General features: G+C 41.0%; 1 protein-coding gene across 4 annotated transcripts in view; it reads right to left on the bottom strand.

The window, feature by feature from the left end:
• Window positions 1-5,445, bottom strand: part of RBM27 (RNA binding motif protein 27) — a 74,052-nt gene extending 68,607 nt beyond the window's left edge. For all 4 annotated transcript variants that reach the window (XM_072826355.1, XM_072826357.1, XM_072826356.1 and 1 more), the window contains exon 1: window positions 5,169-5,445. In XM_072826355.1, coding sequence (XP_072682456.1) covers window positions 5,169-5,227 — 59 coding nt within the window. In that variant the 5' untranslated portion in view covers window positions 5,228-5,445. The remainder of the gene's footprint in view (window positions 1-5,168) is intronic.
• Window positions 5,446-19,044: the final 13,599 nt, after the last annotated feature.

Raw genomic sequence — 19,044 nt, 5'->3', positions numbered from 1 at the left:
TAAAATAAAAACAAATAATTACAGTACAAAATAACAAATGATTAAAAAATATTAACAGCAAAGTAAGTAATAACCCTGTGAGGGGATGAGACAAGGCAGTGATAGGAAACAGGGCTATAAAAGCAACTTCTGGCTTTTAGCCTACAGCAATTGGGCCAGGAAGAATGAAGTCAGACATATTTAGGAGGCAGACCAAAGGACACAAGAGCAAATATGTCCTTAACTTAGTATACTAAAGCATGCCAAGAAGTCTTCTGGTCAAAATAAGTCCTTTACTGTGAAATAGTTAATGGTCTCCTTAAACAAGTCTCACAGCACTTTGGAAGCACCTTGATTCTTGAAGCCACAAAGCACATTATCAGAACTTCTCAGTCTTAAGAACATACCTCCAAAATACTCATTTCACCTTTGCAGTTATCTGAGATGTGAGGTCTCAGAGTCGCTAGGTGACTATTTTTTGTCCCATTTGAGCAGCCCCAGACATTAGAGTCTAATGTGATAAGGATTGCAAATCTATGGCAGCATGTAAACTCTAGTTTGTCCGAAGTATAACCCCTCTGTGACCAGTGAACCAATAAAATGATCTCAGTCTGTGAAACTTATTGCTGCCTTATCCATCATACTCAGAGATGACAACACATTCAATCTCCTAGTGCACTTAAAAAGACCTTGATAAGGACTGAACTCACAGAATCTGCACATCAAAGCCATAGCTTTCACTAGCAATTCCCAGTCCTACCTACAGGGCCCGTGGTGAGACTAGCTCTGGCATGCACTAGTCTGGTACTTTGTAAGTGGCAGTAGAGCTTAACATTAATAAGTAAAATATTTTTGCAAAAACAGTTTAATATATTTTCCTATTTCAAAAACCATAAAATTTCATTTATATTTAATGATTCTAAGATACACAGGCCTTTTTTATAGACTGCACATTAATATTCATATCATATCTGTGAGGTAGGTAGAAGGCTAATATGATTAACTGTTTAGAGAAAATTCAGAGAATTTCTCCTAAGTCACACAGTGAATCAGAGATAGAGAACTAGAAACTAAATGCTCTGATTCACATAATGATATTTTACTACAATAGACAGATACTATCACTCTTTTTAAAACATATACCAAGACAAATTTTTATAATAAGCCAAACAAGCAGCCTTGAATTATATATATGCTTATATATACTTAATATATCTAGTATAAATAACCTAAAACATTTCCTTAAAAACGTAGTTGGGTAGAAATCCATGTTATTGAAAAAATGCTCGCCTGTACTTTTCCTAAACTTTTAATCTTCAGTGATTAATATATTCCCTAGATTTACTTAAGACTTTACTCTTAAAGGGCTCACATACTGAAAATGAGAAGTTATTTCTAACGGAAAGAAACCATGACATCTCCCAATTGTGCATAATCCCTACGTAGTCTAAGATATCTAGGATATCTGGAAGTGAGGAAAGATAAAGACCTCAAACAAGACTTCTGAGTTCAGTCTGTGAATGTAGCAGTTAGAAAAGAGATATAAAATTCTTGAGTAAGATGTTTTTTTTCCCCTTGACTGCACTGCCAACGAGAATGGTGCTAGGTTTTGTTCTAGCCAGTTAAAGGAGTCATTTCTTCCATGTACCCTCCTTCTGTCTTTCCTCTAGTAAAAGTAGTAAGTAGGTCCCACATCTACAATAGGAGCAGGAAGTAACAGATAAGCTCTAACAGCATATGATATTTTTATTTTGTCTATAGGGAATAATTACACATAAACTGGCTTGGTTTAGAAATACCCCAATGCATGCCTTTGTTTCACCAGTGACAAGACACAACATGCTTAAAAATATTTTATAAATTTAGTTAAAAATGCAACAGTGGATCATGCACAGGGATAGTATGAATCCAACATATCCATGCAACTCCATTATCTGAAAACCTAACAACTGCTCTGAAATGCTATGTTTTAACATGCCAATCTGCCATGAAAATCTTCTTCAGTCTGGAATATGCAAAAAGTAAATTTACAAATATAATCCATTTTAGCATGTCATTTATTACATTTTAGGGTATCTAAACAAACAAAAAATAATCTCCCACAACAACATACTAAGAATGAAAATACGTACATCTGTATTTGCTATTTCTTTTTTTTTTACATTTGCTATTTCTTATTACCAATTCCATCCAAAGCCATTACTACTATGAGTTAAAAATGAGTACTTTTATTTTGTACTTCTAGGAAAGCCAACCATATTATCAAAGTCTAAGCACTGATTTTAGCTCTTTTTAACCCTAAAGAAGAAATGAATTTATTTTAAAGAAAACAAGCATGATGTGTTTTCAGTTGAACACGAAACTCAAAACAAATGGGAAAACCAAAATCAAATAATCACTTTAAAGAGAATTTTACCCATGAAAATTACAGAATATCTATAAACTTATCTCTATAGCCAAATAAAAATAAATAAATAAAAAGTAAAAACAAAACCCAAGAGAAAACACTATTGAGAGGTTTAAGTTCCTATCCAAACTAAATTTTCATATTAATAAAAAAAAAAAAAAAAACAGGGCAGCCCGGGTGGCTCAGCGGTTTAGCGCCGCCTTCATTCAGCCCAGGGTGTGATCCTGGAGACCCGGAATCGAGTCCCACATCAGACTTCCTGCATGGAGCCTGATTCTCCCTCTGCCTGTGTTTCTGCCTCTCTCTCTCTCTCTCTCTCTCTCTCTGTTTCTCATGAATAAATAAATTAAATATTTAGAAAAAAAAAAAAAAAAAAACAGGGGCGCCTGTCTGGCTCAGTTAGCAGTCAACATCTGTCTTTGGCTCAGGTCAGGATCCCAGGCTCCTGAGACTGGGCCCCAGGCTCTGCTCTCGTGGGGTACGACCTCTACGTGGGGTACGACCTCTACGACCTCTCCCTCTGCCCCTCCCCTCACTCATGTGCACACTCTCTCAAATAAATAAATAAATAATCTTCAAAAAGGAAAAAAAAAAGAAAAAACCAAGACCACTACCCAGAAGAAAACATTTTAGGGAGCTTAATAAAGAAGGGCAACTAACTTTAACACCAAAACTTGTCACCTTCTACCGAAGACACACACATTTAATCCTTTTAGAAGGATCTTTACCAACAAACTCGGAGCCCTTATGCAAAACTGTCACACACACACAAGGGTTTATGTTAAAGAACATGAAGGTAAAGAATATTTTAAACACAGACTTTTTTCTTTTTTTCAGCCTGTTCCATATATGGTCAATTTCACTAAACCTATTTCATTTATTTCCCACCTTGGTCACAATCCATCTCCTTCTTTGTGTTCCAAAACTTTACTGTAGAAAAAGTATGATGCACACTCAAGAGGCCCATATTCTTCCACAAAACTTTTAAGGAAATCATCACTAACATAAAACCCAAAAGTCCTTAGTGTACTTTCATTCGTACCTGGTACCTGTACTCTCATCACATACTCCTCATCTTAAGAATGTAAATAGCACCTCAGACATCAAAATTCTCCTAATGCTGCCTCCTTTAACCATCCTACCTGCACAAGGCTGACACATCGGACTACAGATGACTCTCTTCCTAGGTGTTTACATCCAAGAAATCAACTAGCAAAACAACAAACCAGGTTAGTTAACAACATTTCTCCAGAGGATCAGGAAATAGATAATGGGGGGAAGTAGCTGTCTCCCAAGAGCCCCAACTTTACCGATAGCTCCATGTGTCCCAAACTAGCCCTCATTTCCACCTCTGAAAAACTTTTTTTTTTTTTTTTTCACTAAAACGATCTTATCTAATGAATCATGGCCTACCCATCTCTTCCTCATCACCCCTTTACCTTGGGCCAGTACCTCATCTCTAATAGGATAACTAAGGAGTAGAAAATAGGAGAGCACAGGAAATGATCCCTTCCCTTCCCTTTCCATGCCTTCTTTCCCAAGGGAGTTAGATATCGTCTCTCTCCAACCCTCCCTTCAGCATTCCCTCTCTTCCCTGTATGGGATGTTTCAGAAACCAGCTATACCCCAGTATCCCAAATAAACACGCCACAATCCGACCCTCCAAAAATGGTTATAAAACGAAAAAAGCTCATACCTCTGCTATCCCATTAAACTGTCCCAATATTTCTACAACTACTACCCAACATATATATATATATATATATATATATATATATATATATATATATTTTAACAACCAGCCCTTCTCTCTCTTTTCAGTTCCTCAACAAAAATCCTACACCTCAGCAGCCTCAGTGGCCCACACAACCCTGCAACAGTATTTACAGAGCTCTTAAGTCTTCCTGCCACCCCTTTTATTCCTCCAGGAGCTGGAACTAAAATTGCTTACATGCTATGGGAAAACCCCTTTCAAATACTCCTCCAATACTACTAAATTCCAGGGTAGCCCTTTCAGCCCTTCAAATTTAAAACCTCGGTTTTTTTCCAACCCCTAATGGTATTTAGAAGTTATTAGTTCTCCCAGCATTAACAACTCTAGGATAGTATTTTAAAATCCCCTCAATATCCTTGCTATCATACCTAACAGCTTTCCAGTAATTCCCCAAAACACCTCAATGCCCACATAGCCCTTTGAACTAGCCCCATGTTTCTCAAATCCTTCAAAATTCCTGAATCCTTAGAGCTCATCAATAATCGCTATAAAGCCCCCAAGGTCCCTACTATTCCTTTCTGCCCTCACGTTTCTAAGAGGCCCTCAGTACTCTGCTCCTGGATCGTTTAGTCCCGTACGAATATTGTTTAATAAAGCCCTCGACACCCTGCTACACCCTTGGAGAGCCCAATATTCACATTTAAAAATCCCTCGATAGCCTGGAGATCTCTCGCAGTTCTCAAATAGCAAAATTGTGAATTCCCTCTGAGCGCCTGCTACCCCTTCCAGCACCCCACAATCTATATTTAAAAAGCCCTCGCCGTCCTTGCCGCCCCCCCCCCCCGCCCGGTCCCACAAGCCACACCGCCGCTACGCCCCTGGCTCTCCTCCCCCCGCCGCCCCCCCCCCCCCCCACGACGGTGCTAGTACTACCGCGAAGACGTCGCCGGGACCTCCCGGCCGCGGCCCCTCCGCCCCGCCCTCCCCCACGCCGCCTCCCCTCCCCCCACGCCCCCGCGGCCCCCAACGCCCACGTTCGCCGGCCCCGGCCCAGCCTGGCTCACTCACATCGGCTCCAGTAACTTGGCCAGCCAGGACTTGAGGGCATCCACATCCTCTATGAGCATGGTGCGGGGAAGGCGGGCTCGGCCGCCGCTCTTACTCGGGCCTGCCGCGGGTGCCCCCTCGCCGCCTCCTCACGCCCTCTTCACAGCTCCCGGTGCCCCAGCCCACCGGGCATCTTAGGAGACTTCAACCTACTCCCCCGGCCGGGGCCTAACAGGAACTAACCCAAGAGCCCTCACTCAACCTAGCCCGACGGCTCAGGCGGGCGGGAGATAGCGCCGAGTGGCGGGCGCAAGAACCAATAGAAGCAAGAGGGCCGTGCGCGCAGAGCCAATGACAAGGCTCGCTCGCCCCGCCGGCCGGCCGTACCCAGTTAGGGAGGAGGGATGCAGCAAGGTAGGTGGAGAGCTTACGTGAACTCCTGGTGCAAGATGGTATCTTGGAGAAGGTGCTGTGCCTCTTAAAGGGGCCGCAGCACGTTTTTTGACCACGCCGCCGCCCGCCGCGGAACACCGGTGCCTGAGACTGGGAGTGCCTGGGGGAACCCGGCGAGCCCCTCAGCCTGCTTCCTTCCTCTCGTTTTTTTTTTTTTTTCCTGGAAACACACTTGTGTCCCGAAATGACTCAGCTGTAGTAAATCTGCAACACAACGTGCAATACGTTCACGTTCGACACATTGCACAGAATGCAAAATTTTACTTTCCCCCCCCCTTACACAATCATTTTGCTCAGCACACATGCTTGCATTTTTCGCCGCTGTGCTTAAGTTACGCAGAAGGTTTCTGACAACCATGCCTCCGACTCCCAATAATCGTCATTTTTAAAACGTGGCGCACAGTTGTAAAAGGCTGAGGCCATTTCAATTTTACCAGTATTTTTAATACATGCTTTACTTACGAAGAAAAACGACTCTAATATTTTTTTAAATTCTGTTTTCACCTTCTCACCTGATATCTAAAATTCAGTAAGGTTTGTTTTTTTGTTTTTTAATTTTTTTTTGCAGGGAGAATTTGGTCAGCAAAAAAGTTTTTAAAAATATTTTTTTTCACTCGAAATTACCAAAATAGGCAACTTTGTTTGTACTGGATGAGAAATTCCTTTTAAAGTTTTGAAATTGCTAGCTTGCAACTGGTCTTACAATGCTTATTCAACAACGAATACTGAGCACCTGCTCTATGCCAGCACTAGGTGAGGAACTAACCCTTGGATTCCAAAGGTGAGCAAAACAGTCTCTCCCAGAGAGTTGAACAGTTTATGGGATTATGCATTACAATAACATTTTGAAAAATACCTGATAAGCACACCCATCCTATAAAAGAGATGGATCATCCTAAAATAATCAGGTATGCTATCTATACATAGAGCAGGAAAAAGCAAACTTTCTAAAAAGGGCTAAATAGTAAATACCTTTGGTTTTGTGGACTGTGAGGTCTCTGGCACCCACTCAACTCTGCTCTCTTGGCATGAAACTGGCTATAGGGAATATGTAAACAAATGATTAAGGCTGTGTCCACATAAAACATATAAAATTTCCAATTTTAGAAAATTTTCAAATGTCACAACATATTTTCTTGATTTTTTAAAAACCATTTAAAAATGTAAAAGCCATTGTTACCTTGAAGATGAACAGAAGCAGGTGCCAACAGGGTTTGGCTTGCTGGCTGCAGTATGTAGACCCCTTAGATAGAGTAATATACGCAAAATGCACTTAGAAATCATCTAACGAGCCCCCTTCAGTGATACCTTCTCCCCAACTTTGCAAATGAAAGAAGGAGGCCAGAGACTGAGTGGTTTACCCAGAAACACATATCTGAAGATGGAGCAGAATTTACATCTAGTTCTTAGCAAGCCCAGAGCTTTCTCATATCCAACAGTTGCCTCTTCTCTTTCTCCTCCTCCCTTTTATGCTTATCCATATTTCCTCCACTTCTTCCTACTATATAGATGAAGTGTTACCCAAAAATAACAAATTAAAAAAAGAGAAATGTAAGTGATGTGATTGGGCCTAAGGCTAGGAAAGAACTTGATGGTAGTGTGATAGAAATGGAACAGGAATTGCTTTTATCACAAAAGTTTGAAAAGTTATATCCATTTATATCGATCCAGCCTTTTGGGAGCTCAGATTCCAGTAGCCTAACTGTCAGGCATTGTAAATAATAATCCTAGCCTCGGTTGTTGAGTACATACTCTGTGCTGGCCCTGTGCTAAATATTTCAATGTATTGTTGCTTCTCCTCTTCGCAGTCCCCCTGTACAGTAAACAATATTCACAGATGAGAAAATTGCATTCCAAAGAGATCATGAAACTAATCAGTGGAAAGACCCAGCCTTGACCATGTGTGTTTGACCACAAAGTCCACACCTATAACCTTCACTGAAATATCTTGCTAGCAAACCTTGAAATATTAACCATGTGGTTCATTCAAAATTCATCCAACAAATATGTATTGAGCTCATTACCATCTATTAGACACTGTTCTTGGGATAGCAGAGAGTAAGGCTAGTATTAAATAAATGTTCTTTCCTTAGTTAAGGTGGATGTTAAAATGGGTACTTAACAAAGATTGGCTTTTCTCTCAGTTTTATCTTCATAAGAGGAGAAAGAGGTGTCAATCTACTTAAGAAAGATTATTATTTTTTTAATTTTATTGATTTATTCATGAGATACAGAGAGAGGCAGAGACACAGGCAAAGGGAGAAGCAGGCTCAATGCAGGGAGCCTGACGTGGGACTCGATCCCGGGTCTCCAGGATCACTCCCTGGGCCGAAGACGGCACTAAACCACTGAGCCACCCATGCTGCCCAAGAGAGATTATTAATATAAGGCACTGAAAAGAGAGAGTGACTACAAGAATATACATCTAAACAATCCTCGTTCAAACCAAATTCCCTTTCTTGGCTTGAAAGTAACTAGGCCTCAACCAGGAAGAACTGTTAACTCTGCAATTTCACACAAGTGTTGACAAAGGTGGATAGGCCTTCCATCCTCACAGTGTATTTGCCCACAGTTTTTTTGTCCTGTTCTCTAACCGGTGACCAAGAGCAATCCCAGATGTATGATAAAAAAGGTTGAGAGTAATTTTTCAGAGTTATATTTCTGTGTAATTTATAATCACAATATGTCTCCATTAAATGCAATTAGACAAAACTTTGGTAGAATTTCAAACCAGGAACTTCATAGTTACCAACAGACCCTCTTACGTCTCTGCATTTATAGATGATCATCTATTTAAACAACACATACATCAAAATATAGTCTCTGTTGAGTCTGGGTCACCAGTAGTAACCCATCTTTTTTTTTTTTAATTTTTGATTTTTATTTATTTATGATAGTCACACAGAGAGAGAGAGAGAGGCAGAGACATAGGCAGAGGGAAAACCAGGCTCCATGCACCGGAAGCCTGATATGGGACTCGATCCCGGGTCTCCAGGATCATGCCCTGGGCCAAAGGCTAAACCGCTGCACCACCTAGGGTTCCCTTTTTTTTTTTTTAAATGTTTTTTTTTAATTTTTATTTATTTATGATAGTCATACAGAGAGAGAGAGAGGCAGAGACACAGGCAGAGGGAGAAGCAGGCTCCATGCACCGGGAGCCTGACGTGGGATTCAATCCCGGGTCTCCAGGATCGCGCCCTGGGCCAAAGGCAGGCGCTAAACCACTGCGCCACCCAGGGATCCCAGTAGTAACCCATTTGACTCAGAGAAAAGTCACTTAGGGGCACCCGGCTGGCTCAGTCAGTGGAGCATGTGATGCTTGATCTTTGGGTCGTGAGTTCAAGTCCCACATTGGGCATAGAGCCTAGTTAAAAAAAAATAAAAATAGAGAGAAATAATAAAACAATTCTAAGAGTTAGAAAAATAAAAAAATAAAATAAAAATAAATAAAAGTCACTTGAATCTTGGCTATGCAAAAGCAAGGTGAGTTAGCAGATAAATAGGATATCAGTTGGAACTGTCTCTCTTCCTTATGGAAATGTAGATTTGTTTTCTTAGGAGAACTATGTTATGAGGAGTTTTTTACAAAATTCTGTCACACTACATACCTATAAGAATGACTAGTATTAAAAAAAATAGAATGACTAGTATAAATGGTAAAATGATACAGCCACTCTGAAAGAACAGTTTGGTATCTTCTCTCTAAAAACAAGGGCAGGGGGGTGGGAGTGAATGGGTGACGGGCACTGGGTGTTATTCTGTATGTTAGTAAATTGAACACCAATAAAAAATAAATTAAAAAAAAATAAAAATAAAAACAAGGGCAGCTATCATATGACCCAACAATTACACTCCTGAGAATTTATCCCAGAGAAATGAAAACATGTTCATGGACAAAAACTTGCATACAAGTATTTATAGTAGTTTTGTTTATCACAGCCCCAAACTGGAATCATCCCAGATGACCTTAAACACGTGAGTGGTTAAACAAACTATAAGACTTAGATACCATCATACCCTGGAATGCTACTCAGCAACAGAAAAGAAGGAGCTATTGATACATGCACCAATTTGGATGAATTAAATTGAGTGAGAAAAGAAGCCAATCCTCAAAGGTTACATGTTGTATGGCTCCTTTTACATAACATTTTGAAAATGACACAATTTTAGGAGTAGAGGACAGAGATGGGGATGTGGAGGGAAAGTTGATGTGGTTATTAAAGGCAGCATGATGGATCCTTGTGATGTTGGAAGTGTTCTGTATCTTTTTTAAAAGATTTTATTTATTTGAGAGAACGAGAGAGAGAGAGAGAGAGTGAGAGAGAGCAAGCGAGCATATACACAAGTGGTGGAGAGGAGCAGAGGGAGAGTGAGAAGCAGACTCTTCACTGGGCAAGGAGTCCAACACAGGGCTCCATCCCAGGACACTGGGATCATGACTTGAGCTGAGGGCAGATGCCACCCAGGCGCCCCAGAAATGTTCTATATCTTGACTATGGGGGTAGACATAAGAATTACAGAGGTGAAAAAGAAAAAAAGAATTACAGAGGTGATAACATCATATAGAATCTAATTTATATGTATATATATATATAAAACGAATAAGCGTAAAACCAAACTCATACTGATGTCAGTATTCTGACCGATGTTATACTATGGTTTTGCAAATACTACCATTGGGGCAAATTGGGAAGTGTGCAAAAGTTCCCCCTGCATTATTTCTTACAGCTGCATATGACTATACAAATACCTCAATTAAAAATAAAAAGTTACTTCCCACATTGAGGCCAGTGTCAGTAGGGAGAAAAGGTTGAAAGTACCATATCTGGGTATACACATACCAGAAATAGTCTTCACCCCATTCTCTGAGAGCTTCATGGGTTCCCACTGGACCTGTGTTAAGGACCCAGGTCTAACATCCTTGCAGATTAGAAGGGCATCTAGAGGAGGTGTTCAAAGCTCTACTGCCATAGAGACTTTTTTTAAAAAGCAAGAAACAGCAACAACGAACTGACTAGACTTTGGTTCCCTCTGGTTATCCCGGTTATATTAGAAGTGAACTGCCCTCTTTTCTTTAGCTAGAATAAGCCCCTTGGGATTTGGACACCTCAAATAATAATAACTCATACTCTTGTGCCAGGAACTCTGCCAAGCAACTTTCCATGGATTAGCTTCTTTAAGTTCCTGCATTGATTGATTGATTGATTGATTGATTGATTGAGGTGGGGAGATACTGAGGGAGAGAGAGAATCTCAAGCAGGCTCCAAGCCTAGTGCATAGCCTGATGTGGTGCTTGACCTCCTGATGTTGAGATCATAACCTAAGACAAAATCAACAGATGCTTAACTGACTAAGCCACCCAGGTGCCCTCCATTCTGCGTTTAGTTTTTTTTTTTTAAGTTTATTTATTTTTTAGTAATCTCTACAGCAATCATGGGACTCAAACTCATGACCCCAAAACCAAGAGTCACATGCTCTTCTAGCTGAGCCAAGCAGGCACCACTAGCCTTTCTTTCTTTCAAGCAATACTGGGGGCACCCGGCTGGCTCACTTCATAGACTGTGTGACTCTTGATCTCAGGATGGTGAGTTCAAGCCCCTTTGGGCATGGATCCTACTTAAAAAAAAAAAAAAAACTTATTGAAAAACCTATAATATGCAAAGCACTGTTAAAGTTCCTGGGGATATAGCAGTGAAGAAAATAGGTGTATTCTTTTGGAGATCTATTTTATAGGGAGGAGAACGATGACAACAGCCATATAATATGTCAGGTGGGAGACATCCTATAAGAAAAAAAAGGATCAAGTGTGAGGATAGAGAGTGATAGAGAACTTAAAAGCACTCTCTGAGCAGTGGTCAGGAAGCAGGAAGGGTGTTAGTCACATGGATATCTGGGAGAAGAGCTTTCCAGGGAAATGCAAAGGCCTTGAGGCAGGAACTAGTTTCCACATTTAAGGAAGCAATGGGGCAGCAGTGGAGTGAGCCAGGAGAAAAATAATGGTAGAAGAGGTTATAAAAGTCATGAGAGGCCAGGTCACAGAGGACTTTGTTGGTCATGGTAAGGACTTCAGGTTCTTTTTTTTTTTCTTAAGATTTTATTTATTTATTCATGAGAGACACAGGGAGAGGCAGAGACAGAGGGAGAAGCAGGCTCCATGCAGGGAACCAGATGTAGGACTCAATACTGGGAGTACAGGATCATGTCCTGGGCCGAATGCAGATGCTCAACCACTGAGCCACCCAGGGGTACCAGGACTTCAGGTTCTTACTCTGAGTGAGACTGGAAGACACTGAAGGCTTTACGCAGACGAATAAAATTATCTGCTCTAGCTTTTAATTTTTAAAAACAGGATTGCTATGGCTGCCTTATGGTAATCAGGCTGGAAGGGATAAAAGTGGAGGTAGGAAAACCAGTGAGGAAGTAATGGTCCAAACGTGGGATGTTGGTGGCTTGACTAGAATAGCAGTGAAAGAGATGGTAAGAAATTGGATTCTGGATATATTTTGAAGATAGAGTCAATGAGTTCTACTGAGAGATTAATTGTTGGTATGAAACACAGAGATGAGTCAAGAATGACACCAAGGGGTTTGGCCTGAGTAACTGGCCTGAGGTGGGGAAAACAAGTAAGAAGCAGATTTATTTTTATTTATTTATTTATTTTTATTTATGATAGTCACAGAGAGAGAGAGAGAGGCAGAGACATAGGCAGAGGGAGAAGCAGGCTCCACTCACCGGGAGCCCAACGTGGGATTCAATCCCGGGTCTCCAGGATCACGCCCTGGGCCAAAGGCAGGCACTAAACCCTGAAAACAAAACCACCTTTAGCGTTTAGCGCCTGCCTTTGGCCCAGGGTGTGATCCTGGATTCCCGGGATCGAGTCCCACATCAGGCTCCCTGCATGGAGCCTGCTTCTCCCTCTGCCTGTGTCTCTGCTTCTCTCTCTCTCTGTATCTCTCATGAATAAATAAATAAAATCTTAAAAAAAAAAAAGATGGAGTTTTCAACTGTGTCATTATATATAGTTCTCGGATCAAGTAAAATGAAGATAAGGAATTGACCATTGAATTTGGCAACATGGAAATCATTGATGACCTGGATAGTTCCATGGAGTGGAGGGAATAAACACCTGATTGGAACAGGTTCAGGAGAGGAATTAGAGACAGAAGGATAGTTCTCTTAAAGAGTTTTACTGCAAAAGGGAGTAGAGCAATGAGGATACTAGAAGGCATTGTGGGATAGAGAAGATAGGGTTAGCTTGCATTCGGTTCTGTTTTTCTTTTTTACTTCTTGGTCTGCTTGCTTGCATTAGGTGAGATGATATACATGAATTCAGATGAGTATGTAATGGAGAAAGAAAATCTGATGATCTGATGATGTGAAAGGCAAGGTGAGCAACTGCAACAATAAAATCTCCTAGTGGGAAAAAAGATGGGATTTAGTGTGCAAATGTCATGTAGGTCTTAATTGGAGTTCTGATTGTTCATGATACATGTTGATAGAGGTAATAAATGTAATTCATGGACGTTATTTACTGATTGCTTCTATATTTTTAGTGAATTAAGAAGAAGTCATCAGTTGAATGTGGGGAAGGGCTGCTGGATGTTTGGGGAGAGGGAAGTGAGGACAAAGCATCTTTGATTTCTCAACCATTTCAAGGATCTTCTCACCTCAGAGCCTTGCTGGTACTTTTCCCTGGAACTCTTTTCCATACATATCTTCATGGTTGAGTTTTTCTTGTCAGCTCAAATACCACCTCCTTAGGAAGGCCTTCCTGGACCATCACATTTAAATTAACACCTCACTTCCCTTCTCTGGTTATTTCCTATTACATATTTCTTCTTTTTTACAGATTTTATTTATTTACTCATGAAAGACACACACAGAGAGCGGCAGAGACATAGGCAGAGAGAGAAGCAGGCTCCATGCAGGGAGCTCGATGTGGGACTTGATCCTGGGACTCCAGGATCACACCCTGAGCCGAAGGCAGATGCTCAACCACTGAGTCACCCAGGCATCCCTCTGTTAGATAATTCTGTTTTATCTTCCTTAGAGCATTTTTCATGGTATGAATTTTTTAATTTGTTTTCTCTATCTCTTCCTAACCAGAATATAAATTTTCATGAGGTCAAGATTTTTGTCCTCCTTGTTCCTTAGCCCTGAAAACAAAACCTGGTAGGTAATAGATGCTCAATAAATATTAACGAATGACTAATATAACATTACAACAATATTACCAAATAAGTACTTTTATCACCATGTTACTGTCACAAAGGGGTTAAATGATTTGCTCAGGGTCATACAAGTTTGGAATAGAAAGGGTGGAGGGTATCCATGATTCAGATCCAGGCAATCTAATGCTAGAACCCACATTCTCAGATACTGTATGGAAGACCATCTAGAAAAAGATACTGATTTCTGGCTATTAAGATTTTGAGAGTCCGGCCAATTAAAAAAGCAGGACTATTGTGCCCCCAATTTTTATAGTTTAGAACAGTCTCATTTTACTGATACTATAAAAATAGGAATCTTAAATGTTGTAAATGCACAAAATAAATTTTAAAAATGTACTTCTTGAGGGACACCTGGGCGACTCAGTTGGTTAACTGTCTGACTCTCGATTTTGGTTCAGGTCATGATCTCGGGGTCATGAGATCAAGCCCTGCATTAGGTTAGTGCTAGGCATGGAGACTGCTTGAGATTCTCTTTCCCTCTCCCTCGGCCCCTCCTCGCATTCCCCAACTCACTCATGTGCTCCTTCTCTCTCTTTAAATAAATAAATTCCTCAAAATTGGAATCTTAGTAACTTGTAATTGGTTGTCTTTGGCTGTTCCTTTGCTTTTTCTCCTCCCTTTCTTCTTTTCCCCTTCCTTCCTTTCATTCCCTAAGGAGCCCGAGGACTGCTTCATGATGCTGATGGTAATGGTGGTGACAATTTGGAACAGATAGGCTATTTAGGAACTACAAGCAGTGTTTTGATGACTCAGGAGTCACGTTTCCTATATGAGCCCATGACATGGCTGGCAATGCTCTGTGGAATGCTGACAAGATGGCAGGCTGAAGCTTGTGTGGTTCCTGACTCTGGAGTCACATAGCACGAGTGAGTGATTGTTATTCCTGAGAATTATGAGTATCACTGCTGTAGGAGAAATCTAGGCAACAGAGTTTTCTTAAAATTTTAGTACCTATGAAGTGCAACTTCTCAAATTTGGTTACAATTGTCTTAATATCAAAGTGTCCCTAATTAATATGGTTACTTGTTCCTAGTTCACGTCAGTCAGATTTAGAATGTCCATTTATTATTTCCTTTTGGGCTTCTCTAACAAAATACCACAGCTGGGTGGCTTATAAAGAACAGAAATTTATTTCTCATAGTTTTGGAAACTAGAAGTATGAGATCAGGGTGCCATCTCATACTGGGTGAGGGCAGTCTTCTGGGTGCCACATATCTCTTTGTTTCACAAGGTAGAAGGGGGTGCTGAGCTTATAAATTCTCTTTTTGTTTGTTTGGTTGTTTTTTGTTTAGGTTCTTTTATTTTTTAAGATTTTATTTATTTATTTTAGAGAGAGAGTGTGGAGAGGGGCAGAGAAAGAGGGAATCTCAAGCAGACTGCCTGCCAAGCTTAGAGCCTCAAGTAGGGCTTGATCCCAAGACCCCAAGACCATGACCTGAGCAGAAACCATGAGTCAGATGCTCAACCAACTGAGCCACCAGGTGCCCCTGGATTCTCTCTTAAAAGAGCACTAATCCCATTTGGAAGGGCTCCATCCTCCTGACCTAAGCACTTCCCAAAGGCTCCACCTCTTAATACCTTCAGATTGGCCATTGGGATTTCAACATATAAATTTGGTGGTGGAGGGGGGAACACAAACATTCAGACCCCAATACTGATCAAACTGGCTTCTAGTATTCCCCACTTTTCTTCCTTCCTTCTTTCTCTTTAGCTTAATATTTCTTGAACATTCACTTACTATGAACCAGGGACTGGTCTAATTGCCTTGCTTGGTGTAGCTCCTTTTATTCTCACAGAAAGCTGAAGAGGTAGGTATTGTCATTATCCACATTTTACACACGAGGATCCAGGGGCCCAAGGTTGAAGGAACAGAGCTAGTATGGGACAGAGCCTCAGTTTAGACCCAGGCATCATACTCCAAAGCCTTTGAGCACAACCATCACAGATTCTTCCTCTGCTGCCCATTCATTGTCAAAGGCTGCACACAGAGCAACCTCAGGGTCAGCTAAGCTCAGAAGTCCTAGAAGGATCCTTCCTTCTTTTCTTTATACTCATTGTTTGTATCATTACAAAAAAAAAAAAAAATCTGTTCCCCATTTAGAAAGAATAAAAGTAAATATAGAATACTAATGCAGCAAGAACAAAAACACCAATTTATTATTTTTTTATGTTTTTAAAGATTTTATTTATTTATTCATAGACACACACACACACACACACACAGATGCAGAGACACAGGCAGAGGGAGAAGCAGGCTCCATGCAGAGAGCCTGACGTGGGACTCCATCCAGGGTCTCCAGGATCACACCCTGGTTGTAGGCGGCGCTAAACCGCTGGGCCACCAGGGCTGCCCAACACCAGACAATTTAAAAACAAAAGGTGTCAGGGCACCTGGGTGGCTCAGTTGGTTAAGCATCTGCCTTCGAATCAGGTCATGATCTCGGGGTCTTGGGATTGAGCCCCAGATCAGGGTGCCTGCTGGGCAGGGAGCCTGCTTTGCCCTCTCCCTCTGCAGCTCCCCCTGGTTGTGCCCTCTCTTTGTCAAATAAATTTTTTTAAATCTCAAAAAAAGAAAAAAAAAAAAAAAACCCAACCCCAAAACAAAAAAAACAAAAGGTGTCTAATAGGGTAGGGAAGTGACAACCATATTCATTGAGTGCTGCACACCTGTGGAACAGAAGTATCAAATGAGGTGCCCACAATTCTTTCCTCTGATTCCGTCATCTTAAGATAGGGAAGTTAGGTAAATATGCATGAAAAACAAACACAAAGGGACTCAGAGACAAGCCAAAGCTAATTATAACTTTATGTATCTAAATGGAGAAGTGGTGATTCAGTTGAATTTAGTAGAGTGACTGGTGGGGTGAGTTTGGAGGAAAAAAAAACAAGAGGAAGTGAGTTCTGTTGTGGAGTTTTGAAGAGTGAGCAGTATGGCCTGATACTTTGAGAAGGTGTATCACAATTATATGGTAAGAAGTAGCTCAAGTTAGGGAAGGCATTAATACGAGGCACAAGTAAGCTTTTATATTATTGCTTATTTTTTAAGTTTTTTAAAAAATATTTTATTTATTTATTTGAGAGGAGAGAGAGGGAGCATAAGCACGGGGAGGGGCAGAAGCAGAAGCAGGCTCTTCACTGAGCAGGGAGCCCAATGCAAGGCTCCATCCTGAGACTCCAGGATCATGACCTGAGCTGAAGGCAGACGCTTAACCAACTGAGCCACCCAGGTGCCCCAGCTTTTCTATTTTTATTCAGACTAATGTTTATAGACTAATTTCCCTAACATAATAATAAAAATAGCTGACATCTTAAAGTTCTTACTCTATGCCAGGCTTATACATATATATGTATACATGACTTACACACATATTCTTCTATGTATATATATAATATACATATTATTTCTTTAATCCTCATAGTGATCCTATGAGGTACTTACTTTTATGACCCTTATTTTACAAAGTGGTTAATTGAATTGCCTGAGGTCACCCAGCTAGTAAAATGATGAACTCGGTCTGTCTGATTCAGTGCTTGAATTCTCATCCACTGTGCTACCTTTCTAATTTCATTTATCTAGAAAGGCTATTCCATATGGCATAGCAAAGAATTGACAATTCTCAATTACAAAGCCATATTACTAAGATGCAATAAATTTCACTTTCTAAATATCTCTTTTTTAAAAATTTTTATTTATTTATGATAGTCACAGAGAGAGAGAGAGAGAGGCAGAGACACAGGCAGAGGGAGAAGCAGGCTTCATGCACCGGGAGCCCGACGTGGGATTCCATCCTGGGTCTCCAGGATCGCGCCCTGGGCCAAAGGCAGGCGCCAAACCGCTGCGCCACCCGGGGATCCCTCTAAATATCTCTTGAATCTGTTTATCTTTCTCTACATTGACTGCCATCACCATAATCTAAACTGTCCTCACCTCTTACCTGGACAATTGCAATAACCTTCTTCTTCCACTTTTGCTTTCTTTCAATCCTTCTTCAGGATGAATTTTCTATTACACAAATTGGACCATGTCTCTTCCTTGCTTAAAACACTTCCACAGGTTTCTGTCTCTCCATTTGCTTCAATGTTTGCCTCTTCCACTAGACTGCAAGCTCTATGTAGGTGGTGACTGCGCCAGTCTTGTTCAAATGTTGTATCTCCAGGAGTGCCTGGCTGGCTCAGTTGGAGGAGCAAGCGACTCTTGATCTCAAGGTAGTGGTTTGAAGCCCCATGTTGGATATAGAGATTACTTAAACAAAATAGTGTTGCTTCTCCAGCGTGTAGCATAGTGCCTTGTATGTAGTAGAAGCTAACTTAATTTTTGTTGAATGAATGGAATCCAAAGGATCCTTTAAAAAAAGGAATATTACTCGGGCAGCCTGGGTGGCTCAGTGGTTTAGCGCTGCCTTCGGCCCAGGGCATGATCCTGGAGACCCGGGATCAAGTCCCACATTGGGCTCCCTGCATGGAGCCTGCTTCTTCTCCCTCTGCCTGTGTCTCTGCCTCTCTCTCTCTCTGTGTCTCTCATGAATAAATAAATAAAATATTAAAAAAAAAGAATATCACTCACTTATAGGAAATAGGTTAGTAGGGGATAGGGGATGGGGACATTTAAATAGGGGATAGGTTTTTCACAATTTGTAATCACGTAGTAACTTGTTTATTTTCTTTGATGTCTCATGCCCTTTAGCTTGTAGGCTCCATAAGGGCAGGAACCACGTCTGTCTTGTTCCTTACTATATCCTAGCTCTATGTTAAGTTCACAGGAGGTAACCAAGGAATATCTATTGCATGAATAATTTCAATTACCAATGTGAATTGGAAGCTGATGAATCAAAGGTGACAAATAGCACTGATAAGGGCAGAATTGGAACAGGAAACTATAATCATAGTTATGGGAGCTGTGGAGGATGAGGATTCTTTTATTCATTCAATAAATGTTTGTAAGGCCCCTTTATGTGCCAGACTCTGCTAGGCAACCTCTCTGCTATCATGTAGCTTCCAGTCTAGTGATAAATAAATAGGCAACTAAAATTCAATGAGGGGTGTCTGGGTGGCTTGGTGGACTGAGTGTCTGACTCTTGATTTTGCCTCAGGTCAAGAATTCAGGGTGTTGAGACCAAGCCCCACCTCAGCCCCAAGCTCAGCAGGGTGCTTGAGATTCTTTCTCTCCCCCTATGGGTGCAGGTGCTCTCTTTCTGTCTCTCAGATAGATAAAT

This window comes from Canis lupus, chromosome 5, assembly GCF_048164855.1.
Source record: "Canis lupus baileyi chromosome 5, mCanLup2.hap1, whole genome shotgun sequence".
Classification (NCBI taxonomy): domain Eukaryota; kingdom Metazoa; phylum Chordata; class Mammalia; order Carnivora; family Canidae; genus Canis; species Canis lupus.
This window is presented reverse-complemented; position numbering and strand designations above follow the sequence as displayed.